Source organism: Gadus morhua, chromosome 2 (assembly GCF_902167405.1).
Source record: "Gadus morhua chromosome 2, gadMor3.0, whole genome shotgun sequence".
NCBI lineage: Eukaryota > Metazoa > Chordata > Actinopteri > Gadiformes > Gadidae > Gadus > Gadus morhua.
In genome coordinates this window covers 3,132,152-3,159,564 of record NC_044049.1, presented here as the reverse complement: position 1 = coordinate 3,159,564, position 27,413 = coordinate 3,132,152, and the positions used below count along the sequence as shown (strand labels likewise).

The window sequence follows — 27,413 nt, the reverse complement described above, 5'->3', positions numbered from 1 at the left end:
TTTTCAAACCAACACCAACAGCAGAGCAGCTGTACTGCCAAATTACTACTCTTATGGGATGCATGTCCAAAGTATAATCATTTATGACCTTGCAATCTCTTCAAACCCCAGGATAACAACCGTTGGTTAAGATAAACTTCTTTATCCGGGTCAGGCCATTAAATGCAGATGACATTACCTTTCTTAATAGGGAATCGGGAAACACAATATCCAGTATTGTGTGTGTTTGTGAGTGCGTTCTGTGTACCCACTAAATGTTATACGATTATATGACAAAATGATTGGAGCTGAAACATAAAACCGAAAGCTGCATGAATATATTCAAATTCAACAAAGTTACAAGAGCAATAGACATAAAAGGAAGTGTATTCATTTTAAAATACATGTATGCACATGTCTCCCTCCAGAGTAGCCCACCTCTCTAACCAACCGTATGCAGGGGTGTTTAAACGAGTAGAGGGCATTTGGTGCTCATTCAAGTGATCCTTGCAGTGGGACCCTGGCTACTTGTAACACCAGCTAAAAAGTAAGGGGTGAAGTCGATTGGGTGAATGCTTTTGGGAGCAAAGTTGAATGGGAGGTAGCCGTTCAACTAATGTAGAAAAGGGTCAACACTAAAAGAAGGTTGATTGCTTGAAACAGCAAAGAGGTCCTAAGTACATTATAAGGTTAAGACGGGGTCATTGAATAAAACATAAGGCCTCCATGTTGTGGGTAAACCCTCTACAGGTTTGTGTGAGCGTTGTCGGGGACAGGAGTAACTACAACATGTCATTATCTACTACAGTAGGGAGATCAGGAGGACGTGATGGAAGACCTTTTTACCAAGGCTGGTATTTATTATTCACGTTTATAAAGTAAACCAGTTTGCAGTGAAGGCTACAGAGTGAGGCGCTCTTTGCAGAAGGGGGCGGTAATGCACGGACAGCGGCCGCACCCCCCGTCGTTCAAACTGTAGAAGGAGGAGAAGAAGAAGGCGCTCCTTCACTTCCTGGTTGAAGATGGCGGATGAGAATGAGACAGCACCAATGCCGGAGAAAGAAGATTTAGAAGACCACGGGCATTGCAGCGATTGTGAAAACGAAGACCACCATTTTGACGATGGGTGAGGACACGTTCGAGTCGTTTGAAAACATTAGAAAATATTCCGCCGTGTTGCACGCATTTTCTAAATGTGTAGCAGCTAAACCCTAGGCGTGCTAGCTCTACAAGGAGCCGAGTGCCCCGATGGAAACCGTCCCGCCCACTCGGCTGCACCTTATTGGTCCGAGTGGTAGGCACTACTGCTTTGGCGCGATATGATTGGAAGGGAACGTATTCACTTCCTGGTTTGGGCGGGCCCTCGCTGTCAATTTTTATCTCGCTTCTGACAGTCGAGGGGCTAAAGCGAAGGTAGGCTAAAGCCCAATCCTTCTCACAACCCGAACGCGAATTAGGGCTTCCCACTGTTTGAAGAAAATATTTACGCGTTCAATGAAACGGACATGTCATCGATGGCATATGAGTCTATCCTCTCAGAGGAGCTCAATGAAAACGTGACCTGTAGCCTACACACACACACACACACACACACACACACCCCCTGCAGGCTGTCAGATGTCCATTGTCTGAGTGTGTGTCTGCTAGTGTCACCAGCAGCTTTGTGTCATCTCGTTGTGGTCACCGTTCGCCCATCTGCTGCTCGTCCACATTTCTCCTACTTACAAAACGATATACAATCGATACAATACGATCTTTACAATCCCGAGTACTACTACTACTACACCCGCAAGACATTGAGAACAGTTAATCGAAAGCAGGCCGGATTGAGCCTCTGGGTTTCTGCTTTTGAAGTGGGTTATTTTAAGGCTGTACTGTAGTGCAAACGGAGAACGCAGAGTGGCTGTAGACGTTTTGTATGCGATCCTTGCTTCTGCTTAACGCAATGTGTTTATAAAACAGTGTTTGTCTGTCGACATTGAAACATGCAGAACGATTAATTTAGTGGTTCTGTCACAGGCTCTTGTCTGGTGCGCTATTGCCCTGCTCTCATGTGATTCACCATCTGTCTTATGGGTACAAGAGGCGTCCATTACCCAGTCCTAATGAGATTACTCCCTTTAAGCGTACAATCTTCCTCAGTCCACGAGGGGAGGTAGTTTAGTGAGTGTGGCGTCTCTATGGCCTACTAACTAAGTAGTATGGCTTTATAAGGTCAAGGGGTTTTTGTCTGTATATCTAGACCTAGATATTTATCCAGACGTTCCAACAGATCTGCTTGCAATGTGCCTTTTTGTATTTTGTTTCATTCCTCATATTGTATAAAAACACACGCCCTACAAATCAATACATAACCTGCGAGATGAACTAGAGACTGGCTCTCCTGTATTTTGCTATCGTCTCATCAGGGACAAGGGTCTGGGTGATGACACCGGGGCCAAGAAGAAGAAAAGGAAGCAGAGGAAGAAGAAGTCTGCTGCAACAGAGGAAGCACAGGACCCCATCGCCAAAGTACGTGGTCAAATAGAGGAACGGCCGATGCAGAAGCCTCCATCCGTTTTTTTTTTCCCCCGGCTCAGCCTTCCTTTTGTTTTTCATCCTCTTTTGTGGCTCAGAGGGGGGGGGGGGTTCTGGAAAACCAGAGTGACGGCTCATTCTTTGCAATTCCAAAGCTACCTCTGGGGGGGGGGGGGAGAGGGAGGGGGGACACACCAATGTTGTTCACTTTACCTGTTGTGTGGGGCAGTCGATTTGATTTATCCATCCTCCTGACGCCTGGATTTACCTTTTTTTCAGGTAAATTCTCTGCCCGCCGACAAACTCCAGGAGATCCAGAAGGCCATCGAGTTGTTCTCAGTAGGCCAGGGCCCTGCCAAGACCATGGAGGAGGCCAGCAGGAGGAGCTACCAGTTCTGGGACACACAGCCCGTGCCCAAGCTAGGTGAGGCCCGTCACACGGCCCCAGTGGGGAACGGGTTTGATTTGTTTGCTTGAAAAAGGTCGGGGCTTTATTTGCATAATACGTGTACATGTACAAAGGAGCACATGGGCATAACATGCAAATGTAAATGGGTCGTTTTATTTTTACTTTCAGAGTTTAACCGTCCAATATAGAAATTGGCCCTGTGTTGTAGTCATCTTCAATGACGTGGAATAGTCCTGTGTGTCTACCAGTTCCTCGTGATCACTAAGGCCTACAGTATAGTCGCCGTGACGCACGAACAGTGCGCGTGCGGCCATGGCATTCGTACTCTCCCCTTGGCCATTTCACAGTGATGTGTATGTGCAGTGACAGACGACATATTACCTCTTAACCATGTTGGAGAGCCGTGATGACATCATCTTCGGTTTTGCGGACGTTGACCATGCGTTAAACTAGGGTTACCCCTTACCCCTTCCCCTTCCCCCTTGAAAACAAGGGGTAAGTGGTAGAAATGGGATTGGGCCTTAAAGTGTCCTCCTCTTCCCCTGCCAGGCGAGGTGGTGACATCGCACGGCTCCATTGAACCGGACAAGGACAACATCCGCGAGGAGCCCTACACACTACCCCAGGGCTTCTGCTGGGATGCTCTGGATTTGGGCGACCCTGCAGTGGTAAAGTCTACGTTCAAACACCTGCATGACACTGCTGTGTATCTGCCTTGGGATCCTTTTCTTTGTTTATTGATTTGGCCCTAGTCCGTAGCTCGAGGCAGAAACTTGTTTTTGAGGGTGAAGCAGTTGACTTGATTCAGGGATGGGTCTGTTATCCTTGCTGTGGGGTTTAGAGGTTTTTGGAGGGGTTTCATAAAACTTCAGATTTATTTGGTGTCGGAATGAAAACTGTGGCCGAGTTCAAACAGAGCCAAAAGGGGAAACCATAGACTGTGTGTTCTTGTGTGTGCACTCTTCGGCTCATATCGAAATTCATACAAAGCATATTTGTTCAAAGCAAGAATAACCGCTGAGGTGTGGTGGGGAAGCACGCACGTCGAGCAGATGCAAAGGCCAATGTGCGTAGCTGATGGAGCCCCTCTCTGATGTTAAAACGACGTCACAGTTCAAAATTTTCACAGTTTGGGACTTGAGATGCAGTGTGGAGAATTTAGTGGCAACTAGAATAACGGACATGGATTAAATATTCATAAGTACCTTTTTTTTTTTAATTGGTGTATAATCCCGTTTTTTTTTCTTTTGTTACTGTCGACTAAGCCCGTTATATCAACATCGGGACGGGTCCTCTTCCAAGAGGGCCGCCATTTTGCTACAGTAGCCGAGAACAGACAAATGGCTAAAGAGGGGACGCGTCTTTATCCTAACGACGTTTCCTGTTTCTCTCCATCCTGTAAACGCAGCTGAAGGAGCTCTACACGCTTCTCAACGAGAACTACGTGGAGGACGATGACAACATGTTCCGCTTTGACTACTCGCCCGACTTCCTGCTTTGGTAACCGTTCTGCGTCCAACTTCTGTAATGTCATTGTTCATCCAATTAATTAATGGATGGATGGAGAAAGTGTGTGTGTGTGTGTGGGGGGGTTGTGTGTCAGGGTGTGCGCATGTTGAGGTGTGTGCGCATGTTGAGGTGTGTGCGCATGTTGAGGTGTGTGCGCATGTTGAGGTGTGTGCGCATGTTGAGGTGTGTGCGCATGTTGAGGTGTGTGCGCATGTTGAGGTGCGTGTGCCTTGTATGATTCCTTCATGCGCTGTGCTCTGGCCTCAGGTCGCTGCGTCCCCCCGGTTGGCTGCCTCAGTGGCACTGCGGTGTGAGAGTCATCTCCAATCAGAAGCTGGTGGGCTTCATCAGTGCCATCCCGGCCAACATCCGCATCTACGACGTGTGAGTGAACTACCTCTCATCCAGTTTTTTCTTTTTTTTTTTGTCATTTTGAAGTGGACCAGGGTTACATTCTGTGCTGAACTTATGCAAGCCGTCATGTAACTAGTTTGTTCAGAAGATCAGTTTGGAGAGGGATTAGCCGATTTTATTTCATATTTGATTAGGCCTGAATGAAATTATTGAATGGTCTCCAAGTTGCTAGCCTGTGGGTATTACCAACCGCGTCTAGAGGCATTTTGGTCTGCTCCCCTTGGAAAATGAAAACGAGATGTTCCAAACATTTGTGATTTGTTCTGGAGCTTAATATGATCTGATAATGTCATTAATTTGTGTTCTTTGTTTTTTTTTACCCATTTTAGGGTGAAGGAAATGGTGGAAATAAATTATCTGTGCGTTCACAAGAAGCTCCGCTCTAAAAGAGTGGCTCCGGTTCTGATCCGAGAGATCACCAGACGGGTCAACCAGCAGGGCTTCTTCCAGGCCGCCTACACGGCCGGAGTGGTGCTGCCCAAACCGGTGGGCACCTGCAGGTAGGGCAGACCCACCCTCTCACTTTATCCTTCCCATTGTACGACCTCAGTCACTGGATCATGTCGGATGTTTTGAAGACTGCTTCATTCAAATATGTCAATTTAGTATGCGTTGTATTTAAAAAAATAGGATCACCATGTTTTTTAAGTTTTTTTGTAAAATATATGTAAAATATTTTCCTGCATTTTCTTTTTAAATAATTCCCTTTTTTCTTTGGTGTGTGTGTGTAGGTACTGGCATCGCTCGCTGAACCCCCGCAAGCTGATCGAGATCAAGTTCTCCCACCTGAGCCGCAACATGACCATGCAGCGCACCATGAAGCTGTACCGACTGCCTGAGGTAGATAGGGTCATACTTTAGTGTGTACTATAGTGACCTCGTCATCACATCGGTCACCCTCCTGTGATTTACATTTAACTTCTGACATCACAGGTGGGCTTGTTCACCTAGACGTTCGACGCATAGATGAGCAACGTTTGCTACGGTCCACTGGGTCGCCTGTTAGAGCGATTCTACCCAGCACACATCTAGGTGGACACGCCCCCCTGTGATGTCAGAAGCTGCACATTCTCATAACGGCTTGTAGCGGCTAATCGCACTCGCACCTGGTGGTACAACATGTCCCTCCTTCCCTGTCCAACCCGGGGGGGGGGGGGGTCATCCTGACTCTGATGGGACCTGGCTCTTTGTTGTCACTCTCTGACCCTTTGACCTTTTAACCTCTGACCCCCGCCAGGCCCCCAAGACCCCGGGGCTGCGGCCGATGACCAGGAAGGACGTGGCGGCGGTGCACCGCCTCCTGGGGGAGTACCTGGCCCAGTTCCACCTGGCCCCCGTGCTGAACGAGGAGGAGGTGGCCCACTTCCTGGTGCCCCAGGAGAACATCATCCACACCTACGTGGTGGAGGTGAGCTCCGACGTCAGCCGGCCCCGCTCCATTATGGCAAAAATCAGAATCACCATTATTTTGGTCGTTATTGAAATCACGGTTATTCAAACGATTATTTTTCAGTTTGAAAAAAATTCAAACTGAAAAATATTTATTTTTGTAACTGAGAACTTTGAAAATGGTCAAAAATAAAATGTTCCAATCTAAAATAATATACAGAAATGTATCCACCTGTTCGGCCCTTTTTATAAAAAAATAAAAAAAATAAAAATATAAATATATATTATTAAAGGTTGTATAGGTGATTTGCTTTTTTGGCCATTTTTGCAAAATTACTTGAAATCCTTATCATAACCCGCTTACAGCCACTGAGTTAGAAGTACTGACATGAAAATTAAACAAGTCAATCATCTGTGGAACGGGCAGGGCTCGAAAAACTCCAGCCAATCATTTCCATTGCCACCGAGTTGCATTGGACAGTAAGTACGTCAATCAAACGGTCGTACTGCACTCCCCCTCCCCCGCGCCCCGCGCGCGACCCCTTCGTGCAGTACTCGTGACCCAGAGCTCGTGACCCAGAGCAAGCTCCTGTTTGTTGTTAACCTGCGGTAGCTACTGGAACTAGTTAATCCACATTTGGACCTAGCAGTAGAAGACAATTTCCATGGCAGACAAGACGCCACCATCCCCACCACCACCACCACCACCACCAGCAAAGAGAAGGAAAACTCTTTTTCAGAGAGTAATTGATAATAAAAACGCTGAAAGAGAAAAACTGAAATCAAGAATAATCCTAGGCGCTGCTTTCGAACGTTGGCGGCAACTGAAGGACGAGAAGGGTCTAAAAACCGATGCTTGTGTGGCGGTTGACCTAGTTTCAAAGTTTATATCGTTTATACTCGGTAATACCGGTGTGGAGACGAGTGTATTACTCGGTGTGAAAATGTCCACACCGCGGCAACCCTAGTGAAAACCAGGACTTCCAATACAATTATATGAAACAAACATACATTTTCTAAAAATAGTAATGATTTATGTGACCGTTTAATGTTTATAACATCTGGTCCAACCATTGCAGCGAGAACGTATTCTCAGCAGGGGGTGCTGGGAAAAAAAAAACTCAGCCTGCACTAGACTCGCAACTCGTTACATTGATAAAAAAAGATGTATAGCAGCGCAGCTCAATTACACCAGTGCATGCGCGGACAGTTGAAAATCGATCGTTCACATCCAGCTGCTCACAGAACAAGTTTAGCGCACCACCGCTACCCTCACACTTTTTCATATAACCTTCAGCACTAGGTCATATGAGCATTAAATAAATGCTGCGTCTCAAAATGCCTTGGACAGCAGCGAGGATGACTCGCTTTGCCACGGGCCGAAACAGTTCGGAGCGACCACAGCCAGAGCGAACACAGCGGGGCAGAGGAGTGTCAGGAATAGTCTTTGGTGTACACATCAGTACGGCCTATTTGCACTACTGTTTAGTGGCAATGCAGTGTTTTATTCGATGCCTTTTTATTTTCGTATATTATTTCAATGAATACAATTTATTTATTCATAAAAAACGGATCTGGTCTTCAAATCTTTTTTCCAAATATAGGTCGTCTTACAATGGGGTTTGTGTTTATATTCGGACCAATACGGTACAGCGGGCGCTCACATGACGTTAAGCATTTCCTGGTGCATAATGTGACGCTTCAGAACCTAAAATCCCGTTTCTCCCCGTTGACACGACAACACATAACCGGCGTTTTCAGAAATCTCCACTTTGGCCGGAGTTTTTAGAAATGATCGTTTTCTGTGATAAGACAGGGCCTCGGACAGGGGGTGTTGCAGCACCCCCAGCACTCCTACTTCCCGCGGTACTGGGTGCAACTTACAGCTGAATGTAGTGCCATGTTGTTAAACGAAAACCTACGCTAGCCTGGCTCGCTCTCGCGAATCTCTGTTCGCGCTCGTGCATGATTGCGCGTCCAGGTACTTGGAATGGGTGGAGTCAGAGTCAGCGTTGAAGGAGAGGGGGTAGGACCATTTGAGTTGTGTATTTTCAAAATCTGCTGGCGTTTCGCAAATCACCTACCCAACCTTTAACCTAATCGAGTTTTTCGCTCTCTCGCTCTCTCTCGAAAAAAACTTGATTATGTTAATGTTGTGGTCGTATGACGCTGACATCGAAATCGCGATCAAAATTCGATTAATCGCCCAGCCCTAACGTCAGCCTTCCGGTGCATGGATCTGAAGCTCTGTTCAGATCAGATCTGAGGCTCCAGGATTCGTGGTGGTGGTAGTGTTAATGGATTTAAAATCCCTACTCTTAAGTCTATAATTTCCTTATTGCCATTTCAACATCCCTGCTTGCATCTCTAATGTCCTACTGATATGGGGCTCTCTCTTGGGTTGTCATGTGCACTATACATTTTACAAGGAAATCTCCTTTTAATCTCCTTTCCCGGGAGGGCAAAACTACATGTGCTTAGTCCCCAGTGATACATTTTCCTCAGTATCGTGGGTGTAGTGTTGCCAGTAACATTCAGTCCATTTTATATTCATCTCAAAAAGGGTTGATGTACACCTTTTCTGGCCGTCTTTTATCGTCTAATATTCTGCAAGTGTTGCAAAGTCATTTGATCAAGGCAGATATCTGCTGACGCACTTGCATTCAGAACCAGTGCTGGGACAATCAATGGAAGCAGCTACTTATATACCATTTATCACCGCAATCACAGATGTAGGATCGGGTTATTGGGTTGGCTATAGAAAAACACAACCCATAATGATTCCTTTTTATGGCAACAAAAATAGATGGCTTAAAGGGAAACCGATACAAAATGGAAGAAGACAGTCAATCATTATACCATCATTAGACAGTCTTATGATGTTTCATCCGCGTACAGAATCAACATTATGTTATCATTTTTTTTTTTTAAGAAATGAACTTGTTCGCCTCTTTGCCTCTTAGCCTCTATGTGAACAGTCTTCAGCCTAGAGACATGGAGTTATCAGGAAAACGATATCTACGTAGTCAAAGGTTGAACATGGGTGTTTCTGTGCGGCCGCAGGGTGTTCCAAACAAAGTGGATGGGAAAAAACAAACAAAAACAAACTAATCGTCACTCACTCTAAAGAAGACCTGGTCGTCAGTGCTTTCCTTATTATGGGCTTGCTGCGGTCGTGTTGTTGGCGGTGACCAAGCTTGTAAACGAGACTTGGTTTCAAAAAGGAGGACGTTGATATGGTGCTCTGAATCTATTCTCTCCCTCCCCCTTTTTTTTTCGTTTAGAAACTTTTTCTGGGAACATAATACTTATGCTTCTGTTGATATTTGAACAACTATCGACTGGATGTTACCGTGACAACGCAAAACAAAACTTTCGACTGAAGAACGACATCAATTACCTTATTGCCCAAAGTAACTAATATCTAATCATAGTTGGCAGCTGTGGTGACGTGGTTATATAAAACGTAACGTTTGTAATAACTAGGGATGTACCGAATATTCGGCCACCGAAAATACTCTGCCGAAAATGGCCCCAAACATAACGTTCGGTTTCGGCCGAAGGAGTAAAAAGGCCGAAAATAATACATTTTTATTTTTGATAAAAAATAAAATAAAATAAAATAGTTTTACTCATTTATTTAAAGGTTCATTGTTCTTAAATTCTTGCTATGAGGTCTGCTGGAATGTTAGAAAACGTTCAGTATTAATTAAATATTTTGTATCAAATTTGTAATTGATTTTTTTTTATTGAAAAGCAACATAAAAAAAGTTTATAAAGGACATTTAATTGTTTGATTTATGCAATGGTGAAAGATTAAAGCAGCAGAAGCCACATTCGGTATTCGGTTTCGGCTTTCGGCCAACTGTTTCAGTATATTCGGTTTCGGCCAAGAATTTATTTCGGTGCATCCCTAGTATTAACCTCTTCTTTCTCCCTCGGGGGACAGACGGAAGGCAAGGTGACGGACTTCGTGAGTTTCTACACACTGCCCTCCACCATAATGAACCACCCGGTGCACCACAGCCTTAAGGCGGCCTACTCCTACTACAACGTGCACACTACCACCTCCCTGCTGGACCTCATGTCCGACGCACTCATCCTGGCCAAAACGGTGAGCAGCTCCTCCTCGTGTGTGTGTGTGTGTGTGTGTGTGTGTGTGTGTGTGTGTGTGTGTGTGTGTGTGTGTGTGTGTGTGTGTGTGTGTGTGTGTGTGTGTGTGTGTGTGTGTGTGTGTGTGTGTGTGTGTGTGTGTGTGTGTGTGTGTGTGTGGAATTCAATATTTCTTAGTAGTCATTACATTGTTTCTAACAATTTAGATTAGTATTTTTTGACCTGCCTGTGATTGGGGGTCTCTGTGGTGCGTTGTAGAAAGGGTTTGATGTCTTTAACGCACTGGATCTGATGGAGAACAAGACTTTCCTGGAGAAGCTGAAGTTCGGGATCGGTGATGGGAACCTCCAGTATTACCTGTACAACTGGAAGTGTCCCAGTATGGGCTCGGAAAAGGTACTGTGGCTTTTTGTTTTTGCCGCTTATTTTTTTTCTTTGGGCCATTGATGAAGCCTAGGCTTTTTCTGAGATATCTTTTTTTTTTTTTTTTCGTATTTTTTATAATTCGAGACAAACTTTAAATGAACCATTTCCCCCACGCACACACTAACACATTGCGCTGACACAAACAAACGCATTGCACACACAAACACGCAAACAAACACGTTGCACGCACGCACACATTGCACACACACTAACGGGTTTCGTGCACTGTCACCTCGGCAGGCTGGAGTGAGTTTGAATCGATAGGACGTGATGTGATGACATCCTAACACGCCGCCCCCCCCCCCCCCCCCCCCCCCCTCCCTAACAGGTTGGCTTGGTGCTCCAGTGACAAGCCCCGCCCCTCCTCGTTTGCGGTCCCCAACGAGCGTCACCGATAGGCCAGGAGACCACGCCCACGCACTGACCACCCGGGACACGATGGACGACGGGACGTCCCGGTTCAGGAGAGGAACACCTTGCAACGACACCCGTTTTTACTTTTTGACCTTCTGAACTTTGAGCTGCACTACTGCTGCCAGGCAGGGTCTGGGAGGGTGGGGGTGGTGGTGTCGTCCTCCACCCACCCTCCCACCCATCCATCACATGGACCTGAAGCCATTGTAGTTACCATCCCAGATGACTGCATAACATGGGGGAAGCGTGATTGTACCAACACACTCTGATTCAGACACACACAGTTTGCAGGATAGGCGGCGAGCTCAAACAGCCCACCGTCGGAGTATTGACGAGAATCCAAGAAAATAAATGTGTATATAATATAATCCACCATAGCAGGTAAATTATGCGCTAACATGTACACACGATAACTCATTGTTTTAGTTTGTTTTGGAAGGTTGGAAGTGTGCGTGTGTTTTACATTGAAATGGAATTACAAAAACAAGTCATTCTTAAGTTTTAGCGGTGAAGACTAAATCAACCTGATTTAAATATATGAAAAAAAAATAAAATACCAAAAGTGGGCAAGAGACAGGGATTCGGTTACCCTGGTTTTTCCATGCAGTGATGCCATGAACGCGTCTGTTTTAACGGGTACTTTTGAGTTTGGCTCCACCTGCATAAGGTGTTTCTGCTGGTACTGGCGTTTATCCTTTGGAATACTTCTTTACACTTGTATTAACTTTCATGCCACAGTCTACAGCTTGCTACACTAACCGGAAACCGTGTTTGAAAGAAAATAAAAAGATGAAAAAGACGTTCATTGGATGAGTTGTTCAGCAGAGTCCTCGTGAACTGGCCCGACCGTTTGGACGTGATTGAGTTGGTTCATGGCCAGAAATCAATGATCAAGTCGGTATCAGATGCTTGTATCGAATACAATCCGGTAAAGTGTTTCCCATGTCAAGTGTTGCTCGGAGAGAATGATGGTCAAACGGGGATGTAACGCAGGAAAAGAAAGAAGGTGCGTTCGGTGGATCTGTTTTCCTTTTTTAAGCAAAGAAATCAAATAAATTTGTTGCTGTGCGGTTGGCCTTTTTAATGCCCATGGGGGGTTCATTGTTTCTCGGGGTCTTTTTTATATTAATATTAAAACATGTTTGTTGATGTATGAAGTACATTTGCAATTTGTAGTGAAGTTTTGGTGTTTTTAATGTTTTTTTCATCAAGTGAAGAGCACTAAACGCACCATCGAACCCCCGACCATTCTTACCTGTAAGGTGTGTCGGTGGGCGTGGCTAAAGGTCTAGGGGCGATCGTCGACGTCACAGCGGAGTAAATAAATAATGGAAAAAAGTAAATTAAACTTGTTTGGAAGGCAGTGAGTTTGTACCCTCAATGTTATTTATTCGGCTGATACACTTTTAATATGTAGGAATTTGCGTTTAGCTCCAAAGCTGTTTAGTCATGTGACTTGGTCGTTATGTCGAAGTCAAATAACTTAACAAACTGGAATATCAAATACTGAAATACACTCAGATCATTCAAATATAACAACACAATCAATCTGTTGATCCCGCAAATCTATTATCTATAAAGAAACTTCATGTGTCAGGTAAATGTGAAGTGGGGAAAGTAACATGATGTACAATCCTTTGACAGATCCAGTTTCGACCTTTCACCTCGTCCCTCACACATGTGGTCTCAACAGTAACCTCGACTGTCATTGGCTCCTCGACCGCAGCCCAAGCGAGCTGATTGGCCGACGTCACCACCCAGCAGGGGCGCTCGACAGACCCGTGGATTCGGGTCATACACCGAGCAGCAATGTTGCCAGATTGGGCGGTAAATCTGGCCCAATCTGGCAACACTGCTCAGCAGAACCAGTCACCAGACCTTGCCCCTTCCACCACGGAAATTGAGCAAGGCAGCCCCTGTGCTCGAACCTCAATCATGTGGATCGCCATAGCTTTGATTTGTCTCGCTTTAGTCATATTTCTTCTGAAATACGTCTTTAGCACCACGGGTCCCAACCCCTTTGATGTAGACACGCGTGAACCTGTGAGACCGATCGTTTTCGACAAGAAGGAGAAAAAGAAAGTTCTGAAGCAAGGTGAGCCGATGTGGTGATAACGCTGTCAGTGGTCTCTTACCATAGTTGCGTCTTTCCTGCTCCACTCGATATTATCCTTGCACGCCTTTCATATTTCCCAGTTCATATTCCGTTTCATAACGATACCGCGACATGCAAGTTACTAACGTTTGCATTTGAGTGAGTCGTTCCTCTTTTGGAGTAATACTTTGATACTTGTATTACTATTGGTATATAGTGCTTGGAAATCATATTTCCTTGATGCATACATAATATGTAATTTACATTGAGTGAGTATTACATTGAGTGAGTTGTACTGTTTTGCAGTACTACTTTGATACTTGCATTACTAATAGTGCTTGGATATCAGCAGCTTATTATTATTATTTGCATTACGGGCCGGTGTTACACCGAATTTTCTTTTCTTGATACTAACATTAATTTTAAACAGCATTTTACGAAGTAGCCTATAATAGAAAATGCTCAAAGGTAAATCAGACTAGCATTTTATGGGGAAAGAAGCAACGGTGATGGTCCGTACTAAACGCCCTATCCATTGTATGGGTCTGTAAAATGCTAATCAAATCAAATGCACCTTTGATAAAAAGGTAAGGGGTTCGGGGGAGATTTTATGTTTTATTTATGTTTTTTTCATGCATGCCTGTCTACGCTTCAAACTCGTGCATATTGCAGAACATATGCAGCAGCGTATCACCGGTACACACCGGTATTTAATTGTATATTTGCAATGGCTATCCAACAGTATTTCATGCAGTCTTACGGTTTTTATTCCAGGTTTTCTGACTAGTAAAGTACCAGCCAATCTAGATGTCATCATCGTGGGCAGCGGGATCGGTGGACTCGGGCTGGGTGTGCTGCTCGCCAAGGTGGGGAAGAAGGTGCTGGTTCTGGAGCAGCACGACCGGGCCGGCGGGTGCTGCCACACCTTCACCGAGAAGGGCTTCGAGTTTGACGTTGGTAAGATTACTTTTTTTTTTTTTTTTTCACATATGTCAGCCATCATGTGACTATAATTTGTTTGTAATGTCTATTTGAAGAAGGAATAGGTAATTTATTTATCCCAACAGCACAAATCAGATGCTCTGACAAAAAGAAGAAAAACCTTGTATCCGTCTATCACACACAGGCCTGCAATAAGCCTGTCCAATCATATGATTTGGCCTGATTGAAATTATTGAATTATTGAATTTGTTCACTGTCTACCTACCTCGTACGAATGTCCCTCCAACGTGCAACAGTTTGCGTGTCTAATCTTGACTTCCCACCCTTCCCCCGTCTCCTTCCCCCTCAGGGATCCACTACATCGGCGACCTGTTGGAGCACAAGCCGTTCCGCTGCATGCTGGACCAGATGACCAACGGGCAGCTGCAGTGGGTACCCCTGGACAACCCCTTTGACCAGGTGGTGCTCGGGCCACCGGAGAACCGGCGGGTGTACCCCATCTACAGCGGGAAGGACCGCTTCCCCGATGAGCTCAAGCGTCTCTTCCCCGGTGAAGACCAGGCCATCGACGAGTACATGAGGCTGGTCAAGGTACTGCAGGCATTTCTTGCCTTATTCTTTTTATATATTGATGAAATGCAAGTGAGTGAAGGAGTACATGCGAGAGTAAGACGTCTAGAAAGAAAAGTGTGAAAAGGGAAAGGTAATGAGTCAAAGTTCATTGGATGAACACTTTCCAAGGTCATAAACAACAATCTTGTGAGATTATCACACAGTGCTATCCAATGCAGAGGTGCAGAGTTCATTCACAGCTGTTTATGCTAGTTCTGTAGCCTTGAGGGGGATGATGTATTTCTACTATCTTGTGGGATTCCCAGGCTGGGACTGGAATGACGTCTTGTTTTGTGCACTTGTGCCCTTGATTCACTTCATCAACTAGCTGGTTTGAACCAGCGGATCAACAGCCCTTGAGGAAAATATGATGTCAACATTGTTCTCTTCGGGTCCTATTTGATTGTGCCTGGCCTGTCAAATGAACGTCTGTGTGCCTGTTTGTTGTTCTTCCCACAGAAAGCAGGAAGAGGCATCTGGATGCTGGCCTTCCTTAAGATCTGCCCCCTCCCTGTGGCCAAGTTCCTGGTGTACACCGGCCTGGCCAACCGCCTGTCATTCTTCTTCAAAATGTCGTCCCGCAGCCTCACGGAGGTGGTCAACGAGCTGACGGAGAACAAGGACCTCCGGGCAGTCTTCGCCTACATCTTTGGAACCTACGGTAGGGCGATTTCCCCCCCAGGCGTGCCCGACTGGGGTACCTGCATGTCGAGGACAACAGTGTGTCTCTCTATGCGTTTGTCTTTGGAGTGGCAGTGTCTCAGTAGAGCTGGTGGACTTGTAACCGGAAGGTTGCTGGTTCGATCCCCGAGGTGTCCCTGAGCGAGAAACTTAACCGAGCTGCCGCCTGTGCATGGTTGACACCGTCATCGGTGTGTGGATGTAAGGCAATAACGGGTGAATTTGAGGCAATAATGGGTCAATGTTACGCAAGAATTGTAAAGCTTTTTGAGTGGGCACTGGTTAGAAAAGCGTCATATAAATGTAGTCTGTTTTACTTTTTCGTCTTTTTGGTTTTGAGCATCTGTCCTCCGCTGTCCTCGGCAGGAAACATTCCAAAGGACACCAGCTTCTCCATGCACAGCCTTCTGGTCCGCCACTACTGGAACGGCGCCTGGTACCCCAAGGGCGGGGCCAGCGAGATCGCCTACCACATGATCCCCATCATAGAGAAGGCGGGCGGGGCTGTTCTGGTGCGGGCCCCCGTCAACCGTATCCTGTTCAACAAGGCCAACGAAGCCTTTGGTGCGTGGAGAACACTCACTCACTCACCCACCCACTCACCCACTCACCCACTCACCCACTCACCCACTCACCCACTCACTCACTCACTCACTCACTCACTCACCCACCCACTCACCCACTCACCCACTCACCCACTCACTCACTCACTCACTCACCCACTCACCCACTCACTCACTCACCCACTCACCCACTCACACACTCACCCACTCACTCACTCACTCACTCACTCACTCACTCACTCACTCACTCACTCACTCACTCACTCACTCACTCACTCACTCACTCACACACTCACTCACTCACTCACTCACACAAAAACACACACGAATGCAAGCTTTCTTGCTCGATGGATCCGTCGCTCATGATAAATATAACATTTGTAAGTCACTTTTATCTACAATGTCTTGCAATACTTGGAGTGGATTCTTTAGCACGAAAGAGCCCAGTGGGAACCAGTAGTATTAAGGCCCTGCTTTGCTGATGGAGAGAATGGGGAAAAATATAGTTCATAATTACTACAAGTTTGTTGTTTATATGTTATACTTGTGTCCCCGTTCAACTTATCCCTTTACTGGTAAAGCGTCCCAACTTACCAATCCCAGCCAGAAAAACAAAAGTCCAAGTCTAGCAGAAGCCCCGGAATGTGATAGGATGTGCTCACACTGTTCCTGCTCCTGGCTTCAGGTGTGAGCGTGATGAAGGGGCAGGAGGAAGTCCACATCCACGCCCCCATGATCATCTCCAACGCCGGCATCTTCAACACCTACCAGAAGCTGCTGCCCAAAGAGCTCCAGGCAATGCCAGGTCAGTGACCCACAAAGCAGACTGTAGATGTTAATCTACAGTCTGATTTGTAACATCTAAACAGACCCTGGATGTTAATCTACAGTCAAACCGACTTTACCTTTTAATCTATAGTCTGATGTGTAACATCTAAACAGACCCTGGATGTTAAAGGTTGTATCAGCGATTCTGATTGAAACATAAAGTATCACATTCATCTGCTTTTTCCTCACGATCCGCTAGCTGCCCGTCCCATAAGCAGGCTGTCAAAAAACTGCATCTCTCTAGGCAGCCTAGGCTCAGAGATCGCAAACAAAAACAAATGCTACCAACACCTCAAAATCAAAATAAACAGTGTTCCAACCAATCACAGACAAGTGGTGGGTGTTGTGGTGTTTCGCGCTCGTGCACGCGAAGTGGTAGCTACAATGTCCTATATAATTATTTTCTTTACTCATTCAATTCCTGCGGCTCCGTTTTGTGAAGCTCCCCTGTTGTCCATGTGAACGTTACAGCCATCCAGGAGCAGTTGGGCATGATGAAGAACGGCGAGGGGGGCCTGAGTATCTTCCTGGGTCTCAACGGAACCAAGGAGGAACTGGGTCTGGACGCGCAGAACTACTGGGTGTTTGCAGAGAACAACTATGACGAACTGTAAGTCATCATGACTCATCATAATCGCCTCTTATTCTTTGCGGATTATGATGCCATACACTAAAAAGGCATATTAGGTTTACATTGAATGCAACCGGCCATCCGTAACTGCGCAGTGTTTGGAAAACGTTGCATACCGAACAATGATTCATTCATATAAATGTAATTAACATGTTTATAATCGTAATAGACTTATTAAGAATTATATCTCCATGCCGGAGGCTGATGCATGAAATACATAAAGTAGACAAAGTATATATCAAATGTAATATGATATAACATCTGAGACAAAAGACATTTACATTTCAGTTAAACCTGTGCTTCCTCCAGCCGACCAAGCCTGCGTCCACGTTTTCTTGAGTGTCTCGTGGGACAGTTTAACCCGTATAACCTGTCCATCTCAGGGTGGAGGCATACTCCAAGGGGGAGCGGGAGGAGTCCGCGAGGAAGATTCCCCTCCTCTTCCTGGCCTCGCCGTCGGCCAAAGACCCCACCTGGGAGGAGCGGTCCCCAGGTACAGACCCCCCCCCCCCCCCCCCCACACACACACACATCCCAATGCCAAGGGAACCTGGTTTGTCGTCATGTTTCTGCATCTTTGTGGTCTGGTTCTTGTGGCCCCTGTTTCTGTCTGTGTGTGATTTTTGTGGTCTTGTTCTTGACTCGCTTGTTTATGTCTGTGGTTCTCCAGCTGAACCCGGTTTGTCCTGGTTGTGTCTGGTTCTTGACGTTCTTAGTTCTGTTTGTGGTTCTCCTGGCTGAACCCGGTTTGTCCTCCTTGTGTCCTCCTGCGGTTCTCCAGGCAAGTCCACGCTGAGTCTGGTGAGCTTCGCCAAGTACGAGTGGTTCGAGGAGTGGGTGGACGACAAGGTGGCCAACCGGGGGCCCGACTACAAGGACCTGAAGCAGACCTTCATCGACACGGCCCTGGACGTGGTGATGGATGTCATGCCCAAGATCACCAGGGACAAGGTGAGCATCAGCGTCAGGGTAAGCGTTACGTTATTACCGCCAGGGACAAAGTGAGGAACCTTGGGCAGTGTTATGTTATTATCACCAGGGACAAAGTGACGAACCTTGGGCAGCGTTATGTTATTACCGCCAGGGACAAAGTGACGAACCTTGGGCAGCGTTATGTTATTATCACCAGGGACAAAGTGAGGAACCTTGGGCAGTGTTATGTTATTATCACCAGGGACAAAGTGACGAACCTTGGGCAGCGTTATGTTATTATCACCAGGGACAAAGTGACGAACCTTGGGCAGTGTTATGTTGCTACCACCAGGGTGACAAGATGAACGCCGTCCACTGGCAACTGTTGTTATGCCATTTTTATACGCCCACTGGTTTTAAGAAAATGTGTGTGTGTGTGTGTGTGTGTGTGTGTGTGTGTGTGTGTGTGTGTGTGTGTGTGTGTGTGTGTGTGTGTGTGTGTGTGTGTGTGTGTGTGTGTGTGTGTGTGTGTGTGTGTGTGTGTGCACGTGGTGCGTTCGCGCTATTCAGGTTGTTAGGCTATAACGCTCACCTGTCCTCAGCTCAGTCAAACCATTTCACTTAACATTGGATTCCCCTTTGACCTACTCCAGGGGCCTGTTCTACGAACCTCGATTAGAGGGTTAGCGAGGTATGTTGAGCTCAAAGCCTGGGTTAGCTGGACCACGAAAGTCGATCTCTTTAAGCGTCGCTGTATCACCATGGTGACTTATGCTCGCAACCAAGCCTGGTCGGGAGCAGGTTTTCAGCTTAGTCTAATCACCGCTCTCGCTCAATTCATTTTGCATAAGGGTGAGTCAAATGACGCGATAAACGCCCCTTTTTATGTGAACGCGCGTTGAACCTAAAGCGGAAAACCTAGTTCAACTAATTGAATCTAAAGTAAGCGTCGTAGTACCATTTAACTCTGATTGCGAGTTGCGTCTCTGTCAAGCCACGTTTTCCCAAGAAAGCCTGGGTATGTTCAGCGAGGTTCGGGGTATACCCCCCTGGTATCTGAACACTATTGTGTTCTATTATAGCTCCTTCAGTAAAGATCTTTGTCTATACTTTTGTTTTGTACTTATCCTTCACCTGCAATGGACCTCTAAGAACAGCATAAAAAAAATACTATACTATTAAGTTAGCACCTTCATGATCACTTCCTGCCTCTGTGTGCGCTTAAAGATTGCGTTCGTCGACGCCGGAACACCCGTCACGAACAACCACTACATCGGAGCGCCGAGGGGAGAGATCTACGGCGCCGACCACGGCATCGAGCGCTTCAGCGCTAAGCTGAACGCCACCATCAGACCGCAGACGCCACTGAAGAACCTCTACCTGACAGGTCAGTCTTCCTGACCGCCACGCGGCAGCCAGGCCGTGGTGTGGGTTAGCTGAGTCATGACCTGGGTTGATCGGTTGTTATAATATACATCTCGTATTGTATGTCTTTTGGATGGCATGCAATTTTTTTTTAGGTAAAAGCGCTATTTTAACTGGTGAAAAGTGATGTTATGGTCAAATCCATTGATCAAATATTTAAATGGTGAAATGGACGATTCAGATCTCGACTGAAATGCAGAAAGTTTGGAAACGTAAGAAAATATGTAAATATAGGTTAAACACAACCACACAAATCTGGTGCAAGTGGGGATGCCATATGCAGCAGATGATTTTTTTCAGGCCGTTTGATTTTCCTTTTTAAGCTAACAAAAGAAAGCATTTAGTTCGTCACACTGTGACCATTGTTTGTTCTCGACGCGCAGGCCAGGATGTGTTTGTGTGCGGCTTCGCCGGCGCCCTGGCGGGGGCGCTGACCTGCGGCTCGGTGGTCCTGGGTCGAAACCTGCACCTGGACGCCATCGGTCTGGCCAAGAAGATTAAACTCATCAAAGTCAAGGACGACTAGCCAACCACCTCACCCATTGTTATTACAAACACTGTAAGGAAGGGTGGAACAGACCATAATACTCTAATACATGAGAGAAAGGACCATGATACTGTAATGAAAGGTTGAACGGACTGTGATACTTTAATGAAGAAGGAAAAGGCCTTAATACTGTAATGAATGGGAGAACAGACCATAATACTGTAATGAAAGGTTGAACGGACTGTAATACATTAATGAAGAGGGAAAAGGCCTTAATACTGTAATGAATGGGAGAACAGACCATAATACTGTAATGAAAGGTTGAACGGACTGTAATACATTAATGAAGAGGGAAAAGGCCTTAATACTGTAATGAATGGGAGAACAGACCATAATACTGTAATGAATGGGAGACTGAAGGGGAACAGCACGTGCTCACAGCCGCCTTCTTCCTGGTGCGTTCGTTGAAAAAAAACGCGTAGAGCGAAAAGAGGGCTGGTTGAAGGGAAGCATTGGGGACAAGATAAGGGGGATAGATTTAGGGTCAGGGGCTGTTGGGTGTAGGGGTTAATGTAGGTTGAAGGTGTTGGGTTTAGGTGGAGTTATTATTCATGTCAGGGCTCAGGGCTGTGAGTTTTTGTGCCCAGCCGGCCCTGTCCTTTAAGTCTCCTGTCATTTATCAATGCACTTCACCATTTGCAAGCCTTTGTGTTTTTTTATATATATTTGATAATGTAAAGCTATGCATTATGATAATATGGAAAAGAGGAACGCTTGACAATACTAAGGGTTGCCTGCTTCATGTGTAGGTGCAATTATCAATCTATGCATTATGATTGAGTGTAACTTTTATATTGGCACTGATAGGGCCTGATAACAAGGGGTGTGTAACAATTCATACACAATTTTTGTGTCATTACTCTACCTGTCACAGATCAAAGATTTGCAATAATGTGTTTTTAATCATTTCTGTCCAACACGGTCAGAAAAATGTGAGTGATATTGGTGTGTGATATCATCAGCTTTAATAATAAAAAATATATACAGTCGTCCATGCCTAAATATTATTGTTTTTTTACCAGCAATATTTTTGTTTTTTTACCAGCAATATTTTGCAAGCAATGCAGTGCGTGACTGGACAGCACGGGAAGGAAGGAAAATTTGGATTCTGATGATTCTGATTAGTTGGGGCAGAGAATGGGGGGGGGGGATTTCCTCCGACTTTCTTCATGCTTCCGTTACACACAGGTTCTTTTTTTCCTGGGGTCTCAGGTCACCACCACCTCATCTGCATCCAGGGACTCAAATGTGGTCAAGTGGTAAATATTGATTGCACCGTCACATCACATGGACATGGTACAGAAGTGAAGTTAATGCTGTTCTATTAAACAAAACATATTTTCGCTAGCCATCCCGCTAACTTATATTAGCTAATCGAACGGTGCAGGTGGCGACTGGGGGGCTGGAAAGTTGATGATGGAAAGATTAACCACGCGGCCACGCCTGATTATTTTCACACAGAACTTTTAACAGTTCACATTCTAAGTTCTGCTCCATGCTGTTTAGATCAAACGTGAAGATCTCATCGAACTCGTGTCTTTATTTTCAAATAATAGCGCATTCAGAGTAAGCATGGCGTTTCACACTGAAAATCGGAGCTACGAGCTCCTTGCAGAAATAGGCGAAGGCGCCTATGGGAAGGTGTTCAAGGCCAGGGAGATCAGTGCCGAACAGCGCCTCGTAGCGATCAAGAAGTTGAACTTCTCCGGAGACCCCGCGGGCGGTGTCCCTCCCTTCATGATTCGCGAGGTGGCGCTGTTGCGTAAGCTTGGCCACTTCAACCAACCCAACATAATAAAGTACGTTTATAAAGCCTTTAACAAGTGTTTTTATGTATAAATATTCATAATATTATGAAACACATAATGCTAACGTTGAATGACACCTAACTTCCAGATTGCTCGACGTATCTGCTAAACTGATTGCGGGCGGAGGCATGGAGCTTGGGATGGTATTTGAGTTTGTTGATCAGGACCTCACTTCATTCATCTCCAAGGCACCCTGCTCAGGACTGGGCATGGACAAGATCAAGGTGCAGTCCAGAGATGTGGTCAATTTAAGATCAAATCTAATAATAAGTATCTAATAATATGAGATATATATTGGGGACGTTGGGCCTTGAACCAAACGCCTCACTCTGAAAAGTGTCTTTCTAGATTACTTAATAGGAAGGATTTGTTAACTTTGTTCTTTTTGTTAACAGTCTTTACCCAAATATAACCCGTACTGGGGAACCTCACCTGTGTGATCAACCCTTTCTATTGGCTTCGCGTACGCGACAGGATGTGATGTCACAGCTGCTGCTCGGTCTGGACTTCCTGCACTGCAACCTGGTGGTGCACCGGGACTTGAAGCCGGACAACATCCTCATCAGCAGTCGCGGGGAGGTTAAGATCGCAGACTTTGGACTGGCGCGCCCGTACGCCTTTAACATGGCCCTGACTCCTGTGGTAAGTCATCCATTGTGACTGCGTGTGTGTCTTTGTGTTAACCCCTCTGTCAGCTTTATCTCGACATATTTCAGGCATTCATTGCATATGGCATGTTACGAGCGATTTAAATGGTTAAATATTGAATTTAGCCGTTAAAATATTGTAACAAAGTGTTTTGAGTTTGTTTAGCTGAACCATTTGCTAATAAATCCGACATTCCCTCGAAACCCTTCTATTGTCAACGACTTCCGTCTTGGGAATGTCTCAAGCTTCCTTCTGGCATTGTTTCCTGTTCTTCAGGGTTAGGGTGTATGTCGGTGATGTGACTGAATTAGCGATGCACCGAAATGAAAATTCTTGGCCGAAACCGAAACCGAATATACTGAAACAGTTGGCGGAAGGCCGAAACCGAATACCGAATGTGGCTTTTACTGTTCTTCATAATTTTGCTTTAATTTTTCACCATTGCATAAATCAAATAATTAAATGTCCTTTGTAAACTTTTTTGTCTTACTTTTCTATAAAAAAATTCAAATACAAATTTTATACAAAATATTTATTTAATAAATAGCAAGAATAGCAAGAATTTAAGAACAATGTTCCTTTAAATAAATGTGAAACTTTTTTTTTTTTTTTTTTAATAAATAAATAAAAACGTTTGGTGTATTATGTTCGGCCTTGTTACTTCTTCGGCCGAAACTGAACATTATGTTTTGGGCCATTTTCGGCCGAACATGTTTGGTGGCCGAATATTCGGTGCATCCCTAGACTGAATGCATGTTCGCTGCTCCTCCCCCTGCACCCCCTCCTCTCCCTGCACCCGCCTCCTCTCCCGGCACCCCCCTCCTGGCAGGTGGTGACTCTGTGGTATCGCCCCCCGGAGGTTCTGCTTGGCACCACCTATATGTCATCGGTGGACATCTGGAGCGCCGGCTGCATCCTCGCCGAACTCTTCCTCCTCAAGTATGGCCTCTGGGGAGCTGGTGGGAGGGCGTTGTGGTCGGCCCGTTGAACGAGAGCTGGCGTTGGCGCTCGTCCGGAGTTCAGACGCCCTGTTTCTGTGATGCGGGCCTGAGACCGTAGAGGGAAACATCAGCTGCTTAAGTTAAAGGGGGCAGAGCGGGCTGGCCAGGAACCGGAGGTTTCTAGTTCGATGTCGAGTGTCGAGGTGTCCCTGAGCGAGGCACCTCGGCCTTACTGCTTCTGACGAGCTGGCTGTCGCCCTGCGTGGTTGTCACCCCCGTCGGTGGGTGAATGTGTGCATGAATGGGTGAATGTTAGGCCATATTATACAGCTGTTGGACTGGCCACTGGTTAGAGATTCAGGGGCCACTCACACTAGACACCATTACAACCTTCAAGTCACAACTCAAAACTCACCTGTTCAAACTCGCACACAACGTCTAACTGATCACTGTTTTGATTGTTTGTTTGTTTTGTTTTGTCTTGTTTTTGTTTTATTTTTATTTTTTTATTTTTTTATTTATTTTTATTTTTTTATTTATTTTATTTACTTATTTATTTTTCCACAGTCTTTTTTTAAACGATTTATGATGACTATATGCTCTGTAAGGTGACCTTGGGTGTCTTGAAAGGCGCCTCTAAATTAAATGTATTATTATTATTATTATTATTAGGGCCGTTTGCCTGTTCCGTGCTGCAGGAAGATTCAGCACGATTCCCCCCCTCCCCACTCCCCCCGCTGGCCCGTGGTCACACTGCTCCCAAAGGCCGTGGCCGGGGCACGATTGCTCCTTCATACACACGTCATCACGTCGCAATACGATAAATACGTCATCACCAAGCGTGGTGTCCAGCTGCGGCTGAATGCAGTCGTCGGCCCAAATTTCAAGTAAACCCTCGACTTCACTATCGCACCAACGTAGACCCACTCGTGAACCGCTTGCCGCCATTGTTTAAAAATGATTGTTGTGGGGGAGAAGGGCATGGACCTTCAAAGAAAGAATGGTCGCTCAAGGACTACGTCATCCAGCTCACGTTGCGTATCCGCGCGTGTGCGCGTGTCATCTCATTAGCATCTGTACTTTGGCCACGGCACTCCTCTCCCAAGTGTGCCGTGGCCAAGGGGCCGTTCCGTGCTGGAATACGGATGGCGTGGTCACACTAGCCAAAAAGTTCTAGACCTTAGTATGCAAATGAGCTCGGGCACGGGGCCGCGGCCCTAGTGTGAGTGGCCCCTCGGTGTGTGAGTGGCCCCTCGGTGTGTGAGTGGCCCCTCGGTGTGTGAGTGGCCCCTCGGTGTGTGAGGGGACGTGTGTTGCTGGCTGAGGTTGTAGAGTTTGGGGAGGGACAGTGAAAGGGGGATTAACGGGGTGTGTTCTTTTCAGGCCGCTGTTCAAGGGGTCCACCGAGATACAGCAGCTCCAGAAGATCTTCGAGTGAGTTTACTTTTCATTAGGCTTCAAATGCGTGCGAAGGTATGATTTGTCTTATTTCTCCCCTTGAAGTACAACAGTATTCTAACACTAGTGTTATTGTCCTCTGACTGTTCCCTGTGTGTGTGCCAGGGATGGAAATTAACACCCGCCACACGCCATTTGCGGGTGGATTTGTATGGTGGCGGGTGAATTGTGTCACTTCACCCGCCACTGTGTCGGGTAACACTTTCCAGTCCGGTCCGATCAAATTTGCATATTTAATACATTCGTCTTACGGCGCTGCACAGTTCCACAACCATTACTGTCAACATCCGGCCCCCTTCTTCTTCTACGCCTCTTTTGCTGAACTGCGACTGTAAACACCCGGGATAATATACCGGTAACGGGGCTCTCAAGTCTCACGCGTTCAGCGTGAGACACACGCAATTCAAACCATGCACACGCTCACACGCCGCACCTCGTATTTCTCACGCAGAGAAATTACCAGGATAGCGCCCACCAATTTGGGCCGCTATTTAACAGTGTTACAGGTAGGAATCAAATGGGTTTCCCGTACGTTCTCTTTTGCCCGGACATGCCCTCTTTCTGAGGCTCTTGTGTGGCGAAAAATGTGTGGCGGAATTTCAAAATCGTCCGGGATTTTATTAAAGCCTCATAAATGTGTGTGCGTGTGTTCGTTCAGGGTGATCGGCATACCGAGTGTGGAGGACTGGCCTAAGGACTCACCCATTCCCTACTCCAGCGCCTGGGGGTCCGAGAGGCCCCAGGACACCCTGCTGCTGCCCAGCTTGGGGCCCGAGGAGAACGACCTCCTGGCTGTAAGCATAGAGGCCCCCCTCCTTCATCCTCCACCACCGGCTCCATTAATATGAATTAATATTAGTGCTGTCAGTTAAACGCGTTATTAACGCCGTTAACGCAAACCAATTTTAACGTTTAATTTTTTTATTGCGCGATTAACGCAATTATTATTATAGATATTTTTTTTTTTTCTTTGGCTCAAAACAAGGAAGCAGTAGCCTGACTGCTATGTTCAAGTCAGTATGTTTGTATGTTCATCGGTAATTGCACTATAGGCTTTTTTTTGTATCGTCCTGTTTTGATCAGTATATGGCAATGTTGTTATCAATAAAAAAACATTTGCACTAGGCAAGCCAATGCCCTTCTCCATGTTGATAAGAGCATTAAAATGAGAAAAAAAAAATTATAAAAAGAAAAATGTATCGTGAGTTAACTATGAAATTAATGCAATAATCGCGATTAAATATTTTAATCGCTTGACAGCACTAATTAATATGTGTCTCATATTCATAACAACAATGCATGGCGAATAATGCTCTCCTGTTACTTCCCTTGCAGCAATGTCTGGCTTTTAAACCGACCAATCGGATCTCAGCTTTTCAGTCCTTGGCCCATCCCTTCCTGATGTGAGCTAAAGAAAAGTAATGGTTTTCTGTTAGTTTTCCCCTTTTATGTTTTAGTTTACTAAATGATGTTGTGCCATGACATCCTGTAACATCAAAACTCTGTTTTAGCAGAAGCAGCTTTTTATTTGCACTTCATGGAAACACCACTACAACCTCAATCCTGACATGTAGAAATGTCAAGAAGTCTACAGTAGGTGGGATTCCAATAACTCAGGAATGTTTGCTCTGTTTTTTGATGATATGGGTGTTATGGCACAAAGTTCTTTGCATCTTTAGTTTAGCACACAAAGTATGTTTTCAGACCGCTTCTACATAAGCTCTGTTATATGTTTATGTACCATGTTATTTGGCATAAGTGGATTCATGCTACCCCCCCAAAGAGATTCAATATAACTTACAAAATTACCCTTAGATCCACTCAGATTGACATGAGATAAAAACAACAGAGTATTTGCACTGTAAGTTAAAATCATGCATGTATTTATAGACTGGCATGAGATGAAAAAAAAAAAGTATTTGTTATTTTGCTTGCACAATAAGCTTAAATGTTTTTAACTGTTCAATGTTTAACGTATGGATTGACTGTTTGTTGTTTGAAAATAAACACTGTTTGTAATTTTGATCTCCTTGCTTTAATGTACACGAAATATTTAGCTGACATCAGAGCACTATTTGTGTGTTTTACTTTAGCGGCACATACCTAAATTGTTGCTATACCGACAGCAGGCACTGATATGAAAATACGAACG

At 45.6% G+C, this 27,413-nt stretch overlaps 3 protein-coding genes across 3 annotated transcripts; all 3 read left to right on the top strand.

The window, feature by feature from the left end:
- Nucleotides 1–951: 951 nt before the first annotated feature.
- Nucleotides 952–12,321, top strand: nmt1a (N-myristoyltransferase 1a). The gene is made up of 12 exons (XM_030346225.1): nucleotides 952–1,105; nucleotides 2,388–2,490; nucleotides 2,776–2,920; nucleotides 3,455–3,573; nucleotides 4,314–4,405; nucleotides 4,682–4,798; nucleotides 5,158–5,328; nucleotides 5,560–5,668; nucleotides 6,066–6,236; nucleotides 10,167–10,331; nucleotides 10,589–10,726; nucleotides 11,085–12,321. The coding sequence occupies exons 1-12, from the start codon at nucleotides 1,002–1,004 to the stop codon at nucleotides 11,103–11,105; spliced, it is 1,455 nt and encodes a 484-aa protein (XP_030202085.1). The 5' UTR covers nucleotides 952–1,001; the 3' UTR covers nucleotides 11,106–12,321.
- A 662-nt stretch (nucleotides 12,322–12,983) lies between these two features.
- On the top strand, nucleotides 12,984–21,395 carry retsat.2 (retinol saturase, tandem duplicate 2). Its single transcript, XM_030346224.1, has 11 exons — nucleotides 12,984–13,265; nucleotides 14,040–14,222; nucleotides 14,557–14,798; nucleotides 15,279–15,480; nucleotides 15,867–16,064; nucleotides 16,749–16,868; nucleotides 17,363–17,501; nucleotides 17,906–18,015; nucleotides 18,304–18,473; nucleotides 19,662–19,821; nucleotides 20,243–21,395. The coding sequence occupies exons 1-11, from the start codon at nucleotides 13,106–13,108 to the stop codon at nucleotides 20,383–20,385; spliced, it is 1,827 nt and encodes a 608-aa protein (XP_030202084.1). The 5' UTR covers nucleotides 12,984–13,105; the 3' UTR covers nucleotides 20,386–21,395.
- Nucleotides 21,396–21,584: 189 nt separating this feature from the next.
- On the top strand, nucleotides 21,585–27,286 carry cdk21 (cyclin-dependent kinase 21). The gene is made up of 8 exons (XM_030346227.1): nucleotides 21,585–21,665; nucleotides 21,963–22,205; nucleotides 22,303–22,438; nucleotides 22,689–22,856; nucleotides 23,692–23,801; nucleotides 25,187–25,237; nucleotides 25,920–26,055; nucleotides 26,597–27,286. Exons 2-8 carry the CDS (start codon nucleotides 21,979–21,981, stop codon nucleotides 26,666–26,668), a joined length of 900 nt encoding a protein of 299 aa, XP_030202087.1. The 5' UTR covers nucleotides 21,585–21,665; nucleotides 21,963–21,978; the 3' UTR covers nucleotides 26,669–27,286.
- The last annotated feature ends 127 nt before the right edge of the window (nucleotides 27,287–27,413 follow it).

Excerpts from the sequence above, each read along its gene's own strand:
- nmt1a (XM_030346225.1), top strand. The coding sequence starts at position 1,002 with ATGGCGGATGAGAATGAGACAGCACCAATGCCGGAGAAAGAAGATTTA. Across the intron at positions 1,106-2,387 it reads GACCACCATTTTGACGATGG|GGACAAGGGTCTGGGTGATG; the intron begins GTGAGGACACGT and ends TCGTCTCATCAG. Across the intron at positions 3,574-4,313 it reads ATTTGGGCGACCCTGCAGTG|CTGAAGGAGCTCTACACGCT; the intron begins GTAAAGTCTACG and ends CTGTAAACGCAG.
- retsat.2 (XM_030346224.1), top strand. The coding sequence starts at position 13,106 with ATGTGGATCGCCATAGCTTTGATTTGTCTCGCTTTAGTCATATTTCTT. Across the intron at positions 16,065-16,748 it reads CAAGGCCAACGAAGCCTTTG|GTGTGAGCGTGATGAAGGGG; the intron begins GTGCGTGGAGAA and ends TCCTGGCTTCAG. Across the intron at positions 17,502-17,905 it reads GAGAACAACTATGACGAACT|GGTGGAGGCATACTCCAAGG; the intron begins GTAAGTCATCAT and ends TGTCCATCTCAG.
- cdk21 (XM_030346227.1), top strand. The coding sequence starts at position 21,979 with ATGGCGTTTCACACTGAAAATCGGAGCTACGAGCTCCTTGCAGAAATA. Across the intron at positions 22,206-22,302 it reads AACCAACCCAACATAATAAA|ATTGCTCGACGTATCTGCTA; the intron begins GTACGTTTATAA and ends CCTAACTTCCAG. Across the intron at positions 26,056-26,596 it reads AGGAGAACGACCTCCTGGCT|CAATGTCTGGCTTTTAAACC; the intron begins GTAAGCATAGAG and ends CTTCCCTTGCAG.